The sequence below is a fragment of the Apus apus genome, chromosome 6 (genome assembly GCF_020740795.1).
Source record: "Apus apus isolate bApuApu2 chromosome 6, bApuApu2.pri.cur, whole genome shotgun sequence".
Classification (NCBI taxonomy): Eukaryota; Metazoa; Chordata; class Aves; order Apodiformes; family Apodidae; genus Apus; species Apus apus.
This window is the reverse complement of record NC_067287.1, coordinates 8,750,757-8,765,959: the sequence shown is the minus strand read 5'-3', so window position 1 is coordinate 8,765,959 and position 15,203 is coordinate 8,750,757. Positions and strand designations below refer to the sequence as shown.

The following is a 15,203-nucleotide window of genomic DNA, read 5'->3' as shown; positions in this document are numbered from 1 at the left end:
AAAATGTATGACACAGGGTTAGTCGTCCCCAGAGGGCTGGAGTGACTCTGAAGCAACCACTGAAGTCAAACAGCCAGTCAGCCTGTTAAAACTTGTATACCAGATTTACCCTCCATACTAGGGGACAAAACCTATATGCACTTAGAAGCTTGTATGCACTTAACTAGGCTTTTAATTTGCACTGCAGAGACATATTAGTTGAATTTCAGGCTTAAAATAACATTTTCTTTTCCTCACCTTCCTTCTCTCCCTCTCTTTTTCATAAGTCCTTCTCAAATTGTAGTGTTACTGAGATGGAAAACAAAAGCCACATCCTATCTGATAATACTTCACTTTTCCAGATACGTAACTTCTTTTTCTATACATCTAAGTGCATGTCACCTCTATCAAGATGTTATACAGAATCTCCCTTCCAAAAAATTGATATACAAGTAAACAAACATTCTTACCCAGGAAACTGGAAAATACTCTTTTTCAAACTTTAAGCAGCAAATTATCAAACTTTATGATAATTGTATCATAACTGAGAATGTAAGCAAGAAAGTAGGTGCAGCTGATCAATATGAAAGGCAGCACTTGTCATCAGTCACTAACACAATTCCTGTCTAGCACCTCTTGCAGTAGGCCCAGGGTGTTTCTCAGTCAGTCCCAACAGTAACACTCTGGGACTCAGGAAAGTAAAATATTTGGGAAATTATACCACATACACAACTATTCAGTGTTTCCTATAAAAGTTACATGATCTTCTTGGACCTGAATACATTTTGGGTTTTTTTAAGTATTACTTTTGATAATGAAATAAACCTTAGGATGTCAATTTGGAGTTGTGTGGGACAACAAATTACCCTCTGCATGCACACAGGTTTCCAATTGTTCTTTCTCAAGAGCTAGGCAGAATTTATTAAGCTCAAATAATCACCCCACAAGGGAACCTCCCATAACTTCAGTGACAGTTCTCAGTTTTGTATCTCATTTGGGGACATATTTAACACACAAAAAGATTGCTGGCAACCTTAGTTTAAAGTCTGTAAAAAGTTGCTGAAGAAATAGAAATTCTTTGTCTGCTAGGGCAGAGAGGAACACAACACAGTTACACGAGCCAGGGAAGGTTTCAAATTTCAGTTTCATCCTTTCATTAGTTTATAAGGGTTTCTAAAAATAGCTACTATTAAAGGTAATGTTGAGAATTCCATATTGCAAAGGTAAGGATTTAACTAAAAAGAAGCAATGACTCCATATTATAAAGGTAGATACCACAATGTGTATTCATAAGTGGATGAATTTCCTTTTTATCCCACATGCATATCATAAAAACCCTCCAATTATAAAACATACCCATACATTATGACTTGGCCATATTATTCACCCACAGGGTCCTGAACACTTTACTAAGTTTAAACTGAGATCCTGCTCCAATATTGTTCTCACTTATTTCAACTCTTGATATCTAAAACCATTTCAAAATAGTAAGTCTATTCATTAGCTTTTTTTTTACCTTTTCCTTGGTATTTTTGGCCTTGGCCTTCTCCAGGTTCTGATCCTTCCCTCTTCTCTTCTCTAGGTTCTACTTCAATGTATAGTATCATATTCTACCATAACTGTCTATGGCAGATGATGTACTATGACGAGACTTACAAAGGCAAGCATTACACTGCTAACACCTTAGTGTTTCCTTACTGTCAGAAAAAAGAATAAGCAGAAGCATTTACAACTACCTGTAATGCTGCTGGTGTCAACTCACAGTTGGTTTGCCTTTGGCACACTTAAAAGACCTGCTTAAAGTATAATCGGGTTTCAAAATCATGCTAGCAAATACCACAAAGATAAAATAATCCATGTGTCCTGCCTCTCCACCAGAAAAGAAAAACCTGTTCATGAGCCACTTAAAGCACCTCCACAGCTGCAGATAAATACCACTAAAAAATCTGAGCTTTTAAACACAACCTGGACTTAGAAAGAAGTAGTTTTATGCCTCTCTATCCTATTATCTAAGATCTGATCTGAGTAGAGGAATGTGGAATCACTCAGCAGCTCAAGCTCATACATTTGACCTCACATGCAACAATAAGGATCTCTGCTGTCAGGAAGAGGAGGTCTGCTCCAGGTGATACACCTCCTCTCATGTGGCACTTTCATGAATTTAGCAGTGCACTCCTACATCTGTGTTAGTGAAATTCACATTGATTCCTTCCAAATGGGACTAGAAGAAGATCCAAATGTACAGAAAAGCCCTCTACACGCACAGCAGACCCATGCTGAGCTCAGGTGGAGAGCAACAAATAATGCCCTTGAAAGCTGCCTGTCTCTGAAAGAAACACACACACGACTTCTTTTCAAAAGAACAGCTCAGGTTGCCAGGAGTACCCCCTTCCTCCCGTAGAGGTTTTCTACAAACATCTACAGTCTGATTCATGCCTACAATGCCTTGAACCACTGATGTTCAAAAGTAGTTTCTTCTTCTTTCCAGTGTTCCAAAGAGCAGTTTTGCTTTATGCATCTTAACTGAGCCCCTCTTACAAGCTCAACCCATTTCTATCAGGGGTAAAACAGAAAAAAAAAAAAGGGAACAAGATGTGATTGAGATCCTCTGTGGATAGGAATCAGTATGGGTCCAGGAAAGGCTGCAGAACTACTCAGAGCTACACCATCAGAGGGGCCAGACCCTCCTGTACATAAAAGTACAACGAAGCAGAGCTAGGTTTGAAAAGTTAAAAAAAAAAACAGGTATCTCTACCAGATGGCACCTATAACAAAATCTTCCCAACAGCAAGCCTTTTGATTACCAACTTGAATCCAAGATGTAATTTTCTTACACAAGGTAAAAAATCATTTTCCTATTACAGAGTTAAATGTTTTCTCTGAAGTACTTTTTAATTATTTTGAGTGATTCTACAGAGATACTTACATTATTAATAGGAGGGCATACTGGTTTCTATCCGTGAAATCTCTTGGCAGAGACAACTGTAAAGGGAGTTCTTTTAAGAAAAGAGCAAAACATTAAAGGCTGGTAGTTACACAGATGAAAAACAGTTACATTGTAAGAAAGCTTTTGGTTTGTTAAAACAATATTTTGCCAAATTTACCGTAATCCTCAATGGGAAGCATCTTAATTTCAGTCCTGGAATTCTTTTTCTTAAAAGCAGCTTCTTCCAACACAGCATTATCTTCCAAAATATAAAACTCTGTAGAAAACAGGAAGACAAAGCAAGTTAAAAGGTATGGAGAATCATCACATCAGAGATAAATCCAGATTGAAAAAAAAATAATGAATAAAGAGACAAATTTGCAATGATAAAACTTGTAATGGATTCCTTCTGTAAATACTTTTTCATAATGCAACTGCTTTGCAATTTAGGAACTGAGCAATCAGTTTAATTAAAAATATATACATCTATTCAATTTTCTGGCTTCAGCAGGCTTTGTTTTCATTATGCACTGACAATAAAATTGCTGATGAACAATGTGAATAGTGGTATCCCTGACAAACACTAAGAGCAACTGTTACAGGGAAAGGCTAGTCTGCTGGGCAATATCCTCAGCCTCAGGCAGGCAACTTCTTCAAGGTACATGTTCCAAGTCAATATTCAGCCAGCCAAGCTCTGCTTAATCTCTGCATGTCCTCCATCTTCTCCACTTCAGTCAAAAGCAAGACTTCAATTTGGTTTAAAGCTGCAGACAGATTTGAAACAAACCTTTTGCACAGGAAAGAATGATTAATTAGGGTTTTTTTGTTTGCTTGCTTGTTTTTTTCTCTTTTCTTTTATTCAAATTAGCAATCTCGCTTCCAAAATGTAGATTTTTTGAAGATTAAACACCAAACCCTCCACGTAGGGCCAAAATGGGTAATCTAAGGCAAATGTTTGTTCTGGGCAGTCAACCAAACTGGTATAATTATAGTCTGAGAAAGGAGTAATTGAAGTATTCCTTAATCATTGTTTTATGAATTGAACAGGATAATCTAATCTTGCATTGGAACATTACTGGTAAATTACCTCTTTCATTATTTGGTTTCTTGTTACAACAATGTGTCTCCATCCTGACTTGCTTTGTTTTGCTCTAAGATGCTGTATGTAATAATTCACTATCAACAGTATCTTAGATACAAGAAATATAGAACAAAAGTCTGACTTCACAGAATGGAGAAGTTCTACAGAATTCAATTGACTTATTTTGCACGGTAATAGCTACTCCTTATTGAGCTGGATAAAACTCCCTCCCCTTGGTGTGCTATGGCACTCAGCTTTGCAAATACTATCAACAATGACATTAAAAAACAGGAAAAAAAGAAGTAAAAGTGCAGACATTAATTAACACCCGATAACATGACACTATTGATCAGTATGCAACTTCAACATGCTATGTTAGGGCCATTGTTGTGGCTGAAGAGTGGCTGCTCATGACAAAAAGGATGCAGACAAGTACAGTTCAGGACTTTTGAATTCTGGGAAAAATGCTGGGGATAATCTACTGAATTAAATTAGATTACATAAGGATTGGTTTAGTGGTTCTGAATGGAAATATGTATCTCCTTTTGTCTGATCCACAACTTCATGCTATATGGAGCCTCAGTGGAGTTGGTGGTAGCAGAGTTGTCAACTCTACCGCACCAGAGAAAAACCTAAGTGAGGAAAATTCTGCTGCTGAAGGACAGTCTTTCACTACAAAGCACCTCAAGCAGCCAGGAAACAGCAATAGATTTGGTGTCAATATACAGAAAGCAATGAGTAAAACCTGAAAGTGAGAGGTACTGAATACCCTCCTGAAAAGCTTTTATTCTTGGATTTGCCAAAATTGAAAGTGTCAGTGGAGCTGCTCTGATTTGAAAAATGTTAGAGAAGAACTAAGGTCATCATATGTTGGTCAGATTTTCTGATCATCTCTCAAAAGACTGTACCTTACTTCAAAATAATTGGATTGCAACTTTAAAAACATCTCTAAAAATGCAGGTGTGTCGTATATGGCAGCATAATTGACAAGAAAGTGAAATGGATGAAGCCAATCCTGCCATCTACTTAACTCATGTGTAAAGAGAAGATGAATGATACACATGTAGCATAAAACACATTTGAAAAGCCTGGAAAAGTTCAGTCATTTATTAACTTCTTTCCTTATCATTTGTAGATAGGGATGTGCTAAGAGGTAACTAATAGAACTTTATATAAATGAGACACCTATTAGTTTTCATTTACTTGTAACTTCCTTTCTTCTCCCTCACGCTCCCCAGACCAATCAAGGACAATAAGAAGATACACCTTTGCCATAAGAAATACTCACTTCCAGTATTACTTGTACTGTGCACACTAACAACTGGAACGCCTGGCCCTGTTTTGAGGAGAGAAAAAAAAAAAAAACAACAGAGGGAGTGCAGGGTAGTTAGTGCTCAGTATTTCAGTCAGTAACAAAGACTAAGAACACCAGTGACCACCTAAGGCCAGATCCTGGAAGCCCCATACACACTATTCCCTTCAAACACAGCAGTAACTCCATGGGTGTCTCTTGAGAAGGACACAGGTTAGAGTATGGTACCAGCAAAGTGTGAAACGGACACTGCCTTCTGCCTGCTCAGTAAACATTTTTTGCACCATTCTTTAATCTCCATGTTTTAGCTAGAAGTGAAGAATAAAGAAATTCCAGAGGCACTTAATGACTCTATTTAAAATACAGCAGTTTGACATTCAGAAACAGTAACTGTAGGTTGACTGGGAAGTGAATTAATGTTAATATTCCTTTATGTTTTCTCTGTAAAAACCACCTACGGAGGTGTTGAAAATTATCAAATATTTCACTTAATTTTCTCCTTAAGATACCTCAGCTCTGAAAGACCAAGAGATTCACAGTTAAATCTAGGTGTAATGAAATCTAGTCTTCTTTCATGGTAATGTCAGATACTGTATTTTACTGTTCCACTGAGAAACTAAAAGCACCAAGAATAGTTCTTCATGTTATTAAGTACTGTGCAAATGCACAAGATGGCACGTGAAACTGGGCTGACCAAACATTCAGCACACTCAGAAGTACAGCTGAGATCACTGTCCCTGCTCTGAGGACTCCTGCTAACTGTAAACTTGCAAAAGGAAATGTGTGTCCCCACCCCCAGCACCGAATCTGTAAACAGGAAACTTAGTTTTATCTCAATGACACAAGAGCTGGAATTCCATTCCGGCAGTCATGTCTGGGCTAGGAAGGATGATGCAGGAAAGCTGAAGTCCCTGAGGACCCCATGGTAATGAAGGCCTGAACCCTCTTAAATTACGAGTTCAGACTCCTCTGTTTTGGAGGAAAAGTTTCCCTTTGAGAGCATTTCAGAGACAGAGCTTAATTTACATGTTTTGAGTCACCCTGAGAAGGCTGTCTCTCTCAATTAATTAAGGCATGAGCCTAGGGAAACTTAAATACCTGAAATAAATAACATATTGCCATTCACAGCCTCTGACAACCTCCACTGTAGTTTTTTATCAGTTTCATTCTCTGCCTCAAGGGAGACTATTGACAAAAGTCTTACAGGTAGACCGTTGACAAATCAAAGCCTTCTGCCCTAGGTCTTCAAAAGATAATTTATTCAGATGTCTCTTTCTCTTTGTTTTCCTTTGTTTTTCCAGCTCTTTTTACTTCCTCTGAATTTGTCATTTTCCCTTGAAGTCTAATTTAAGAAAAACAGTTGTTGGTGAAAACATTAGCATTTTCTAGGCCAGCTCTATTTGTCCTACTAAAGGATGGAAAGATGGTGACAGGTTTTGAAAAAGGGAGATTACAGTTGATTAAAAAGTTAAAAAGCTGATCAGAAAAAAGACAGACTTGTATTACAGCTCATCAGAACTAAGCACAGCTCTTGAATCTCCCAATGACCTCCTATAACTAACGCTTAAACCCACAACTTACTTCCAGCAGTACAAAATGGGAAAAACAGTTACTCTGGGCAAATTGCTGTTGTAAAGATTCAGTCAGGATTTTTGTTGTTGGAAAATGATGTAAGCACAGAGGAGTGGTGTGAGTGTCTCCTTGAGGCAGTTTATCTCCTACTCTTACAAGCAACTCCTTGTAGAAGAGTTTTAATACCTGCTCAGCAGTGATGTTGCCATCAACTTTGATAGTGCCAAATATCCACCCACCATGTGCACACTGCAGAGCTCTGGCAGCACATGGTGCCAATCTGCTGCTGTAATTGCTAAGCTCTGATGAAACACAAGACCTCTGAGTAGTCCCAAGTTGACAACTATACATTAATGTCAGTGGTAGGAAAACTTCATGACAGTGTTTTATCATCCCTGCCCAACACCTGGAGCTCAGGGCAGTCTACTGGTTGCCAACTCAGTAGAGTGTAGGTTCAATCCTGGGAGGATGATCTACAGTCTTATCAGCTCAGAGAACTGCCATCTCCAAAGTCATCGAAAGTCAGGAGCTTGTCAGCAATTTCATGTGCAACCTTCTCCTCACATCCACATTTTGATATCAAAGAAACATGTTAAAAATGACACACTGAATACACTTTGCTAAAATAGCAAGAAGCTCTGTTTTTGAGTCCTGACACACTGCTGATTCAGGGCACAAACTTCCTAATGTACCAACCCTCCCTCTTGTAGGAATCTGAGACTTTCCCCAAAGGGACTTTGTCGAGCACGAGGGAAAACTCTGCTTAAACCATGAGGAGCTCATTACTTGTGCTGTCTACTCAGATGAGGGCCTCAGCACCAGCAACGTAACTTCTACTGCAGCTTCAAGGATCTGCAAATGATACAGCTGGCATTTTTTCTAATCAGCTATGTATTATAGGTGCACTTCTGAAAAAAAACCCAACAATATGCTACCTTATTTTAGCCAATATATATTCATAGTTTGCTTGTTTGAACAGATTCAATTCTCAAGCTGGCAGATATTTTATTTTTGTGTAAAAAAACCTGTGCAGTTGCAAAGGACATAGAAAAAATGCATGCAAATAGAATGGGCTATTCACATGTATTTCAGATGAATTGTGTTCTAATCTTTTCAATCTGATGCTAGTTAACCAAAAATACTGGGAAAACATTTGTAAAATATGATAAGTTTCAAGGTCAACAGGTCGAGCTATACACTTTATTATTGATTGTCTCATGCTTTTCTGAACCAAGTTTTATACTCTTATTTATCAGTGTTTGTTTCTTTGGTGGAGGTTATAAATTTCCCACTGTGGGACAGTTCTAGTTTTCTGTTCATACACACCAGCTCTGAACCCAACTGGTGCCATTTGGTGCTACTGAAATGCAGCTAACAATAAAAAGCTAAAAGCTATTCAAAGAGGATCTCTCTATGTGGATTAAACCACACCTGGTGTTTGGCAGATACTCACATACACACGTGTGGGTGAGTGTGTGTAGATACACTGTACACATACATGTATACAGAGATGGAGGCACAGTGTTAAAGAAAGCAGGCCCTCATTTTAAACTAGGTACAGCTGCACAAGATCCACCTGATACACAACATAATGAAGCTGTTAGGAACCACAGTGCCCTCACTATACATTCCACTCTAATTTTTTTTTTTTTGTGAAGGATTTTTATTTAGGGTAAATTTAAGAGTCAACATTCTTTACTAGGATTGAAGGGTTAGGATTGGAGCAGCCTTCTGATATCACTTGTTATTTAGCTTTTACACAGAACATCTTTACTTACAGTCCTGCCAAAGGCTCTGTACAGAATTTTGAGTAACCCACCTCTGAGCTAAATGTTACACTCCAGCCTAATGCTCTTCTCAAGGGAATATATTAATTCAGAAGCAAACGCAGTACTATTCCATGCTGTGCATTTGACTTACCTTTACAGTGCAGTACAAAATGCCTGTTCATGGGGCTGAACTTTGCACTGAAGTATGTGCACTGGTCTCTCCAGAAGTTACATGAGAGACATTGACGATTCAATGATCCCACTGTTGATACACTGGGGAAAAAAGTTGATTAGAGACATTTTCGATTGGAATAAAACACTATCAACCAAGACTTAGCTAATCAGAGTGACAAAATCTGTTTCACTCCTAAAATTGCCAAAATATCACTGTCTTAATTTGTGCCTGATGCAAACTGTTTTCAGATGACTCAAGTGGACTAATGTTCTGTAAAGCGAGCAATGTGTACAGGATGCAAAACCTGCCCAAATCAGCACTGGGGTCGCAATAACTAGAATAACTAGCATTGCTGCAGGGTAACAATGTTAGTAGGACACCAAGAAAAGCCCCAGTAACTTCAGATTTAAGGACTGAGGTTTGTACAAGGAGGAGGTTCTCTGCCTGCACATTAAATTGCATTATCAGACCCCACAAGCATTTTATTTAGAAGATTTTCACTACTTTAAAAAAGACAGACATATCACATGCTTGTATTTACACCTAGCTTTTTAGATGCTTGTAAAGGACTAGTGAAGATCTAAATGATAAAACTGTTTTGTGTTAAAATATCTTTCATTACAAATAAAAAAAGGAAAACACTGGCATTTTTAGTTTTGAAAAACTGTTATTCTTTCCTTGTTCCAGCTCAAGTGTACTACAATAGAAATGATTAGCCAAGCCCCAAAGCAGCAATTAAGCTGACAGAATGTCATCACAGCACTTAAGGCTTGGGATGAAGATGCTGTTAATGCAGCCCCATGCACTTCTTACCTGTGTAACTGCCTTCCTCTGGCAGATTCTTCAGTGCTTAGGAAATAACTGTGCCCAAGAGAGAAAAATGTTAAACTCAGTTTAGTAAATCGTCTAATTTGGGTGGTGTTTAGAGAAATGAGACACATCAGAGATAACATTTTTTAAAATTAAAAATTCCCAAATATACTTGAGAAGCAAATAAACCTAAGTTCCAAGATTAAACTTAGACTCAGCATATAAAGCAGTTATTTCAGATGCTATATGATTTCATATTAAAACAGTGATGAACAATATTTGTGGTTTCTGTTTAATGTCTGTAATGCCCAGGAGCTCCAGGAGCAACCAGACCCCTTTCTACATATTACAAACACAGAGCAGAAAGTTCTTCCGTCACTCCAAGAGTCTGCAATGTAAATCCAAGAAGTACAAAAGGTCACAATGAAATTATATCATAAGATACAATAGGTCTTATGATACCTGAAAGCCTTTTTGAGCTGCAGGACAATTTTTTATTCTAGCTACTGACAGAAGCTGGCACCCTAGGCAAGCGTTTACATACAAGGATGCATGGGTGGAAAGAAGCCTAGAAGAGCTGCTGCAAGGTTATCAAGGCAAGTCCTTGATGAGATCACAATGAGATCCCCAAAAAGTTTCTGCTTGAAAGGCAGAAGGAGGGTAAGGAAGTCCTCTCAGGTGGCTTAGACAACCCACAGGCAGTTTGCCACCTCTGCAGGCTGAATGCATTCAAATCTCATTTTTAATCTCAACTTTGGGAGAATTATCAAGAAATTCTCTACAGATAGATTTTCGACACTCATGGAAGAACTTAACCAGAAAGTGTTTCTCCAGTAACACTGGAGATGACAGGCATTGCTGCAACATCAAAATGGTCCTTGCTAAAATATCATTTACTTTAAAGAATTAGACACATCTATTTATTTTTTGCCATGTGCAAGATATACATGAAGACTAAGCAACATCCACTAAAGTTATCTGGAGCCTTCAGATGTTTTGTGTCAGTTCTTTAGGGCTCCCCAAAATCACCTAAGGTGCTGCATTTTCTTCCCAGTAAAGTACCAGGGTAGGCTTTGGAAAGACTTCTGAGTGATCTGGGTGTGAATGAGAGTTTTGCATAACTCTCTGTATAATTTAAATTTATGACGTTGGATCAGATCGCCAAAGTCGAGAGACCTCATGCAGTAACCAAGAAAGCAGGAAAACTGAAGATTTGGTGCTGTATCAAGTACTGAAAATTTACTGTGTCTTCTTCTCTGGAATCCAGGAGTCACCAAAATGTTATTGCTGCTCTATTGTGTGTTCATTTCTTTCATTTAAAAAAATACAGTGAGTCAACTGATGTCACGGTTCACTCCTTTCCCCTCTGAATAAAAACACATGCAGTAATACACTGGCAGATAAATTGTCTTACAACTGCATTTTATGTACTCAGGAGTGTAAAACTTATGGTAATACTCAAAAATGAAAGAAATATTGTTGCTTAATTTCAGATATGCTATTTCCAGTTAAATGGATTTCACTTTAATAACTCAGATGTTTTCAAAACCAAAGAGAATAATGCTTACATCTTCTGAGTATTTTCATCATATGCCAGGATTTTGATAACTTCCCAGTTTCCTGATGTCAGGTGTCTCACACTGATTTGTTCACTTTTAGCCTGGAGAGAGATGGAAAATATTAACTTTCACCTCACTTGCCACATTTTTCTTTGCCTGGCAGTATTGTCTGTTCAGGTCATTACTGATTACAGCGTTTTAAACTTTAATGTGCAAAGTAACATTTTTAAATCACAAACCTCATCCTTTGACAGGCCTGAACTTCAAGTATCCTTTCCCTTTTCAAAGTTTATATAAATTATCTTAGCTTCCATTACACTTTTTCTTCCAGTTGCCCATATGCAGACAACACAAGTCCAACGCTTCAGGTTAAGGATCTTGTCAATATTTATATTTTGTCTCTCTTAGTGTTTCTTTTCCTTTACAGGGGTGTAGCAGTGGGATTTAACTCAGTGCCCTGTAGCCAAAACCCTGCACCAGAGTGTGCTCACCAAGCTTTCATGTTTATCACATGCTTGTACTGAGCCAAAATTATTGCAAAGATGCTGTGCCAGGGGAGGACGCCAACAACACCCTTATCTGAGGAGGCAGGCAAACCTTGATGAGAAATGCACTGCACAAACTCAGACCCAGAAGTTCACAGGTTTTAAATGTAGTTAAAGCCCCTGCTCCACCATGCACTCTGGAGAAGCCTCTCTTTTTCCAGGGTTTATAAGGAGAATTTATTCGCCTCTGAATTTTGGCAGCTGAACCAAATGCTTACAAGGTGAGAAGTAGCCTTTGCTCCCTCATAAATTGCTTCTATCCCAGTTCAAGCCTAGGAAAATAACTGCCACAAGGGGAAATTCAAATCCTCTCTCAGAGAAAGTTACGGCACTTTTCTCAGCCAATGCACCAGTAACTGAATCAGGACACACCAGGATGTAATGCATTTCTGCCTTACAGTAAAACCAAACTCTGTGCCTGGAAGCTGCAGCAGATTCCTCATCAGACAAATTAAAAACAATGAAACCTGAAGAATGAGAAGCTCATTTAAGACTGTGTCCTAGTGCAACAGGTAGAATTCTTCCTTAGGTTTCTGAAAATTAAAACTTCAACCGTGAACGTAGTTGAAGAGTGTTTTTTTCTGTAGTAGGGCTATGATGCTTGGTTAGGATATAAAAATTCCTAGTTTTCAAATTCAAAACAAAAAGTTGCAAAGGAAAGATTTGATACTTCATCTTATATTTCAGATTTAGTGGATGAAACTGAGCTGCTGGAGTTACAAAGGAGGTCAGAGTGAGGATTTAATGGGGCTTTCTGGCATAGTGCTCTGTGAACCCACAGCAACAGTCCATACTTTAGCACAGGGGCCTCAGCAATTATGTGGCTGACAAAAAGTCATAAAGGCAAAGAGGTTTTTTGTTAAAATCCATGCATTTCTGAACTGTAACTTGTACACTCAGAGCTCCACATCATCAGCAGCACTAAGTAGAAAGAAGAAAATGCTCAACACAGAATCACAGAATTGTCACTTTTGGAAAAGACCTCTAAGATCACAAAACCACAACAAAACCACAAGCACACGCACCACATAACCAACAACACAGAATCCCAAAAAACACAGTATGCCCACTAGAGCATGCCCTGAAGTGCCATATCCACACATTTCTTAAATACCTCCAAGGCTGGTGACTCTACCACCTCCCTGGGCAGCCTACTCCTTCCCTACTCCTGCTGGCCACGCTATTGCTGATGCAGGACAGGATGACGTTGGCCTTCTTGGCCACCTGGGCATACTGCTGGCTCATAGTCACATGGCTGTCAGTCAGCACCCCCAGGTCCCTCTCTGCTGTGCTCTTCAGCCACTCCTCCCCAAGCCTGTAGTGCTGCTGGGGGTTATTGTGACCAAAATGCAGGACCCAGCACTTGGCCTTATTGAACCTCATGCAATTGGCCTTGGCCCATTGATCCAGCATGACTGGAAATGGCAAGGCAGAAACGAGTCCCTTAGAATTGATCTGTTTGCTAACAGAGCCACAAAGAAAGACTGATGTAGTAATGCTATGACAAGTCTTGCAATACCAGCTGAAATCAGGACCTTGTGCTAGGCACTGTACATATGTTTATGATAATGGTTCTCTTGTTCCAGAAGGGTCTCATATTTAGTGTTGTCTCCAGGAATTATTAAAATACAAATCAGTGATTTACTATAAGTGACTATTTCTTCTCTAGAGAGAGAGAGAAGCTGCAACTATTGAAAGAGATACTTAAATATTGAGATCACAGAATCTAACAAGAAACAGCAATAAAAAGCCCAGCCAAGCACTAATAAACACAGTTATTTTTCAAGGTTACAGGCATAATACATAATTTATGAAGCTTGCAGGAATTTCTTGCCTTGATCCATTAAAGTTATTTTGTGGCTGGAAAGAAGAGAGTTTCTAGAGTTGCAAAACCCAAAGTAAGAAAAGTCTAGATACATATTAATCAAACCCAGTTTAAGATTAATGTATTTTAAATATTTCATAAATGACTAGAAGCATTTTAAAACAATAAAACACACATCTAGCCCTCTACACTCAGACAGTAAATAATATATGAGAGCCAGTAACCTTTTAAACAGTAACCCCCCCCTTGCAAGACGTAATTAGATGCTTCTGCTAATCTGCTTTGATTGTATCATTGGCATGTGCTTCACTAAAGTACAAGTCAAAGAAATGCAGTCCAAGAAAGACCATCATTTATAAGCATTTGTTGTAAGACTGACCAGCAACCCTCAGTGATGAAATTAATCTCAAGTGAGCCCTTAAAATTTACTTCTTTGTCATGTTTGTTCATGTTGGTTCTGTGTTTTATCTTTCCTGCACTTGGAGGATAATTTCTGTTAATGAGCTGGTATCTGTACTGAGTAGTGTGGATAAGTAAGGAGAACTTGAATGCCTAATTCCAGTGTTATCTGAGCTTCATCATGAAAAACCTGTGATGGTCTGGATACCAGCAACCTGCTGACTGCTTTAAATTCTGCAGGGCACCTGCTATGCTGCTTTGGTTCTCACAAGGTGTGACAAACATCTGAGGGGACAAAAGACTTTATGTGCAACAGTTAATATAATTTTTATGCCTCCATGTTTGTTTTAGAAATAATAGACAATCAGATTAATGCAGTGTGTAAAACACATCATATCAACACATTGCCTGTCCTTTATTGCTCTGTATCAGCCCCATTACCACACAGAATGTTGTTTATTGATGAATAATGGTTGCTACACGGGATATCACATTTCCCTTTCTTCTCAGGAGCAGCTGTATATTTAAAGCCAAATTTGTCATTGGTGATACCCTGCAGACTTGTTTATTCATGCTGATGGTGGTCAAAACAAAAATAGTTTGGAATTTTGGAGCTGTACAGTACCCAGGGCTCCAATTCTGCAGAAAAGGGATAGCATATGAAACTCTTAATCATAAGCTTGACTTGAAACATTATTCTGGTGGGATTAAAACATGTATTTTAAAGTAGGTATGTATAGTAGGTATGTATTTAATTATCTTATTGAATAGGAGTGGGCTTAATCTTTTGTTTAAATATTTTCCTGAATGAGGATCGAGTTTCCTGGCCTGTTTAGTAGTGGCAAATGTCAGAGCTTACATGTCTAAGGCAAATTTGATTGTATCTGTAACATCCTTGCAAATGCTGCAAGTTAATTTTCAGCTCTTCATCACTATTATTTCATGTATTTTAAAGATAGTTATCCATATTGGGAAAAAATAAGACTGGGTTCACGAAATGGTTTTTGTTCTGGTGTGAAATTTTTTTGTGGTTACTGTATTAATGCACCTTTTTTCTTTAGAACATAGAATGTTACATGTTTTTGATCCCTTTTTTCTTGTCTGAATCTTTCTTTAAATATTTACTGTAGTGAATGAGTGTCTTGTTCTTGCTTCTTCGGGTTAAATTTTCGTTAAATTTCTTTTGATCTTTCTCTGTCTGCAGTACACTGTGAACTTGTTTCAGACTTACTAATGTCTCATATCAGAACA

The 15,203-nt window shown here is 38.3% G+C and overlaps 1 protein-coding gene across 4 annotated transcripts in view; it reads right to left on the bottom strand.

The window, feature by feature from the left end:
- The window catches only part of DPP10 (dipeptidyl peptidase like 10), a 458,987-nt gene that overhangs the window by 16,313 nt on the left and 427,471 nt on the right, over nt 1-15,203 (bottom strand). For all 4 annotated transcript variants that reach the window (XM_051623886.1, XM_051623884.1, XM_051623883.1 and 1 more), the window contains 6 exons: nt 11,193-11,284; nt 9,628-9,675; nt 8,791-8,912; nt 5,275-5,322; nt 3,084-3,182; nt 2,906-2,975 (listed from right to left, as the gene is read on the bottom strand). In XM_051623886.1, coding sequence (XP_051479846.1) covers nt 2,906-2,975; nt 3,084-3,182; nt 5,275-5,322; nt 8,791-8,912; nt 9,628-9,675; nt 11,193-11,284 — 479 coding nt within the window. The remainder of the gene's footprint in view (nt 1-2,905; nt 2,976-3,083; nt 3,183-5,274; nt 5,323-8,790; nt 8,913-9,627; nt 9,676-11,192; nt 11,285-15,203) is intronic.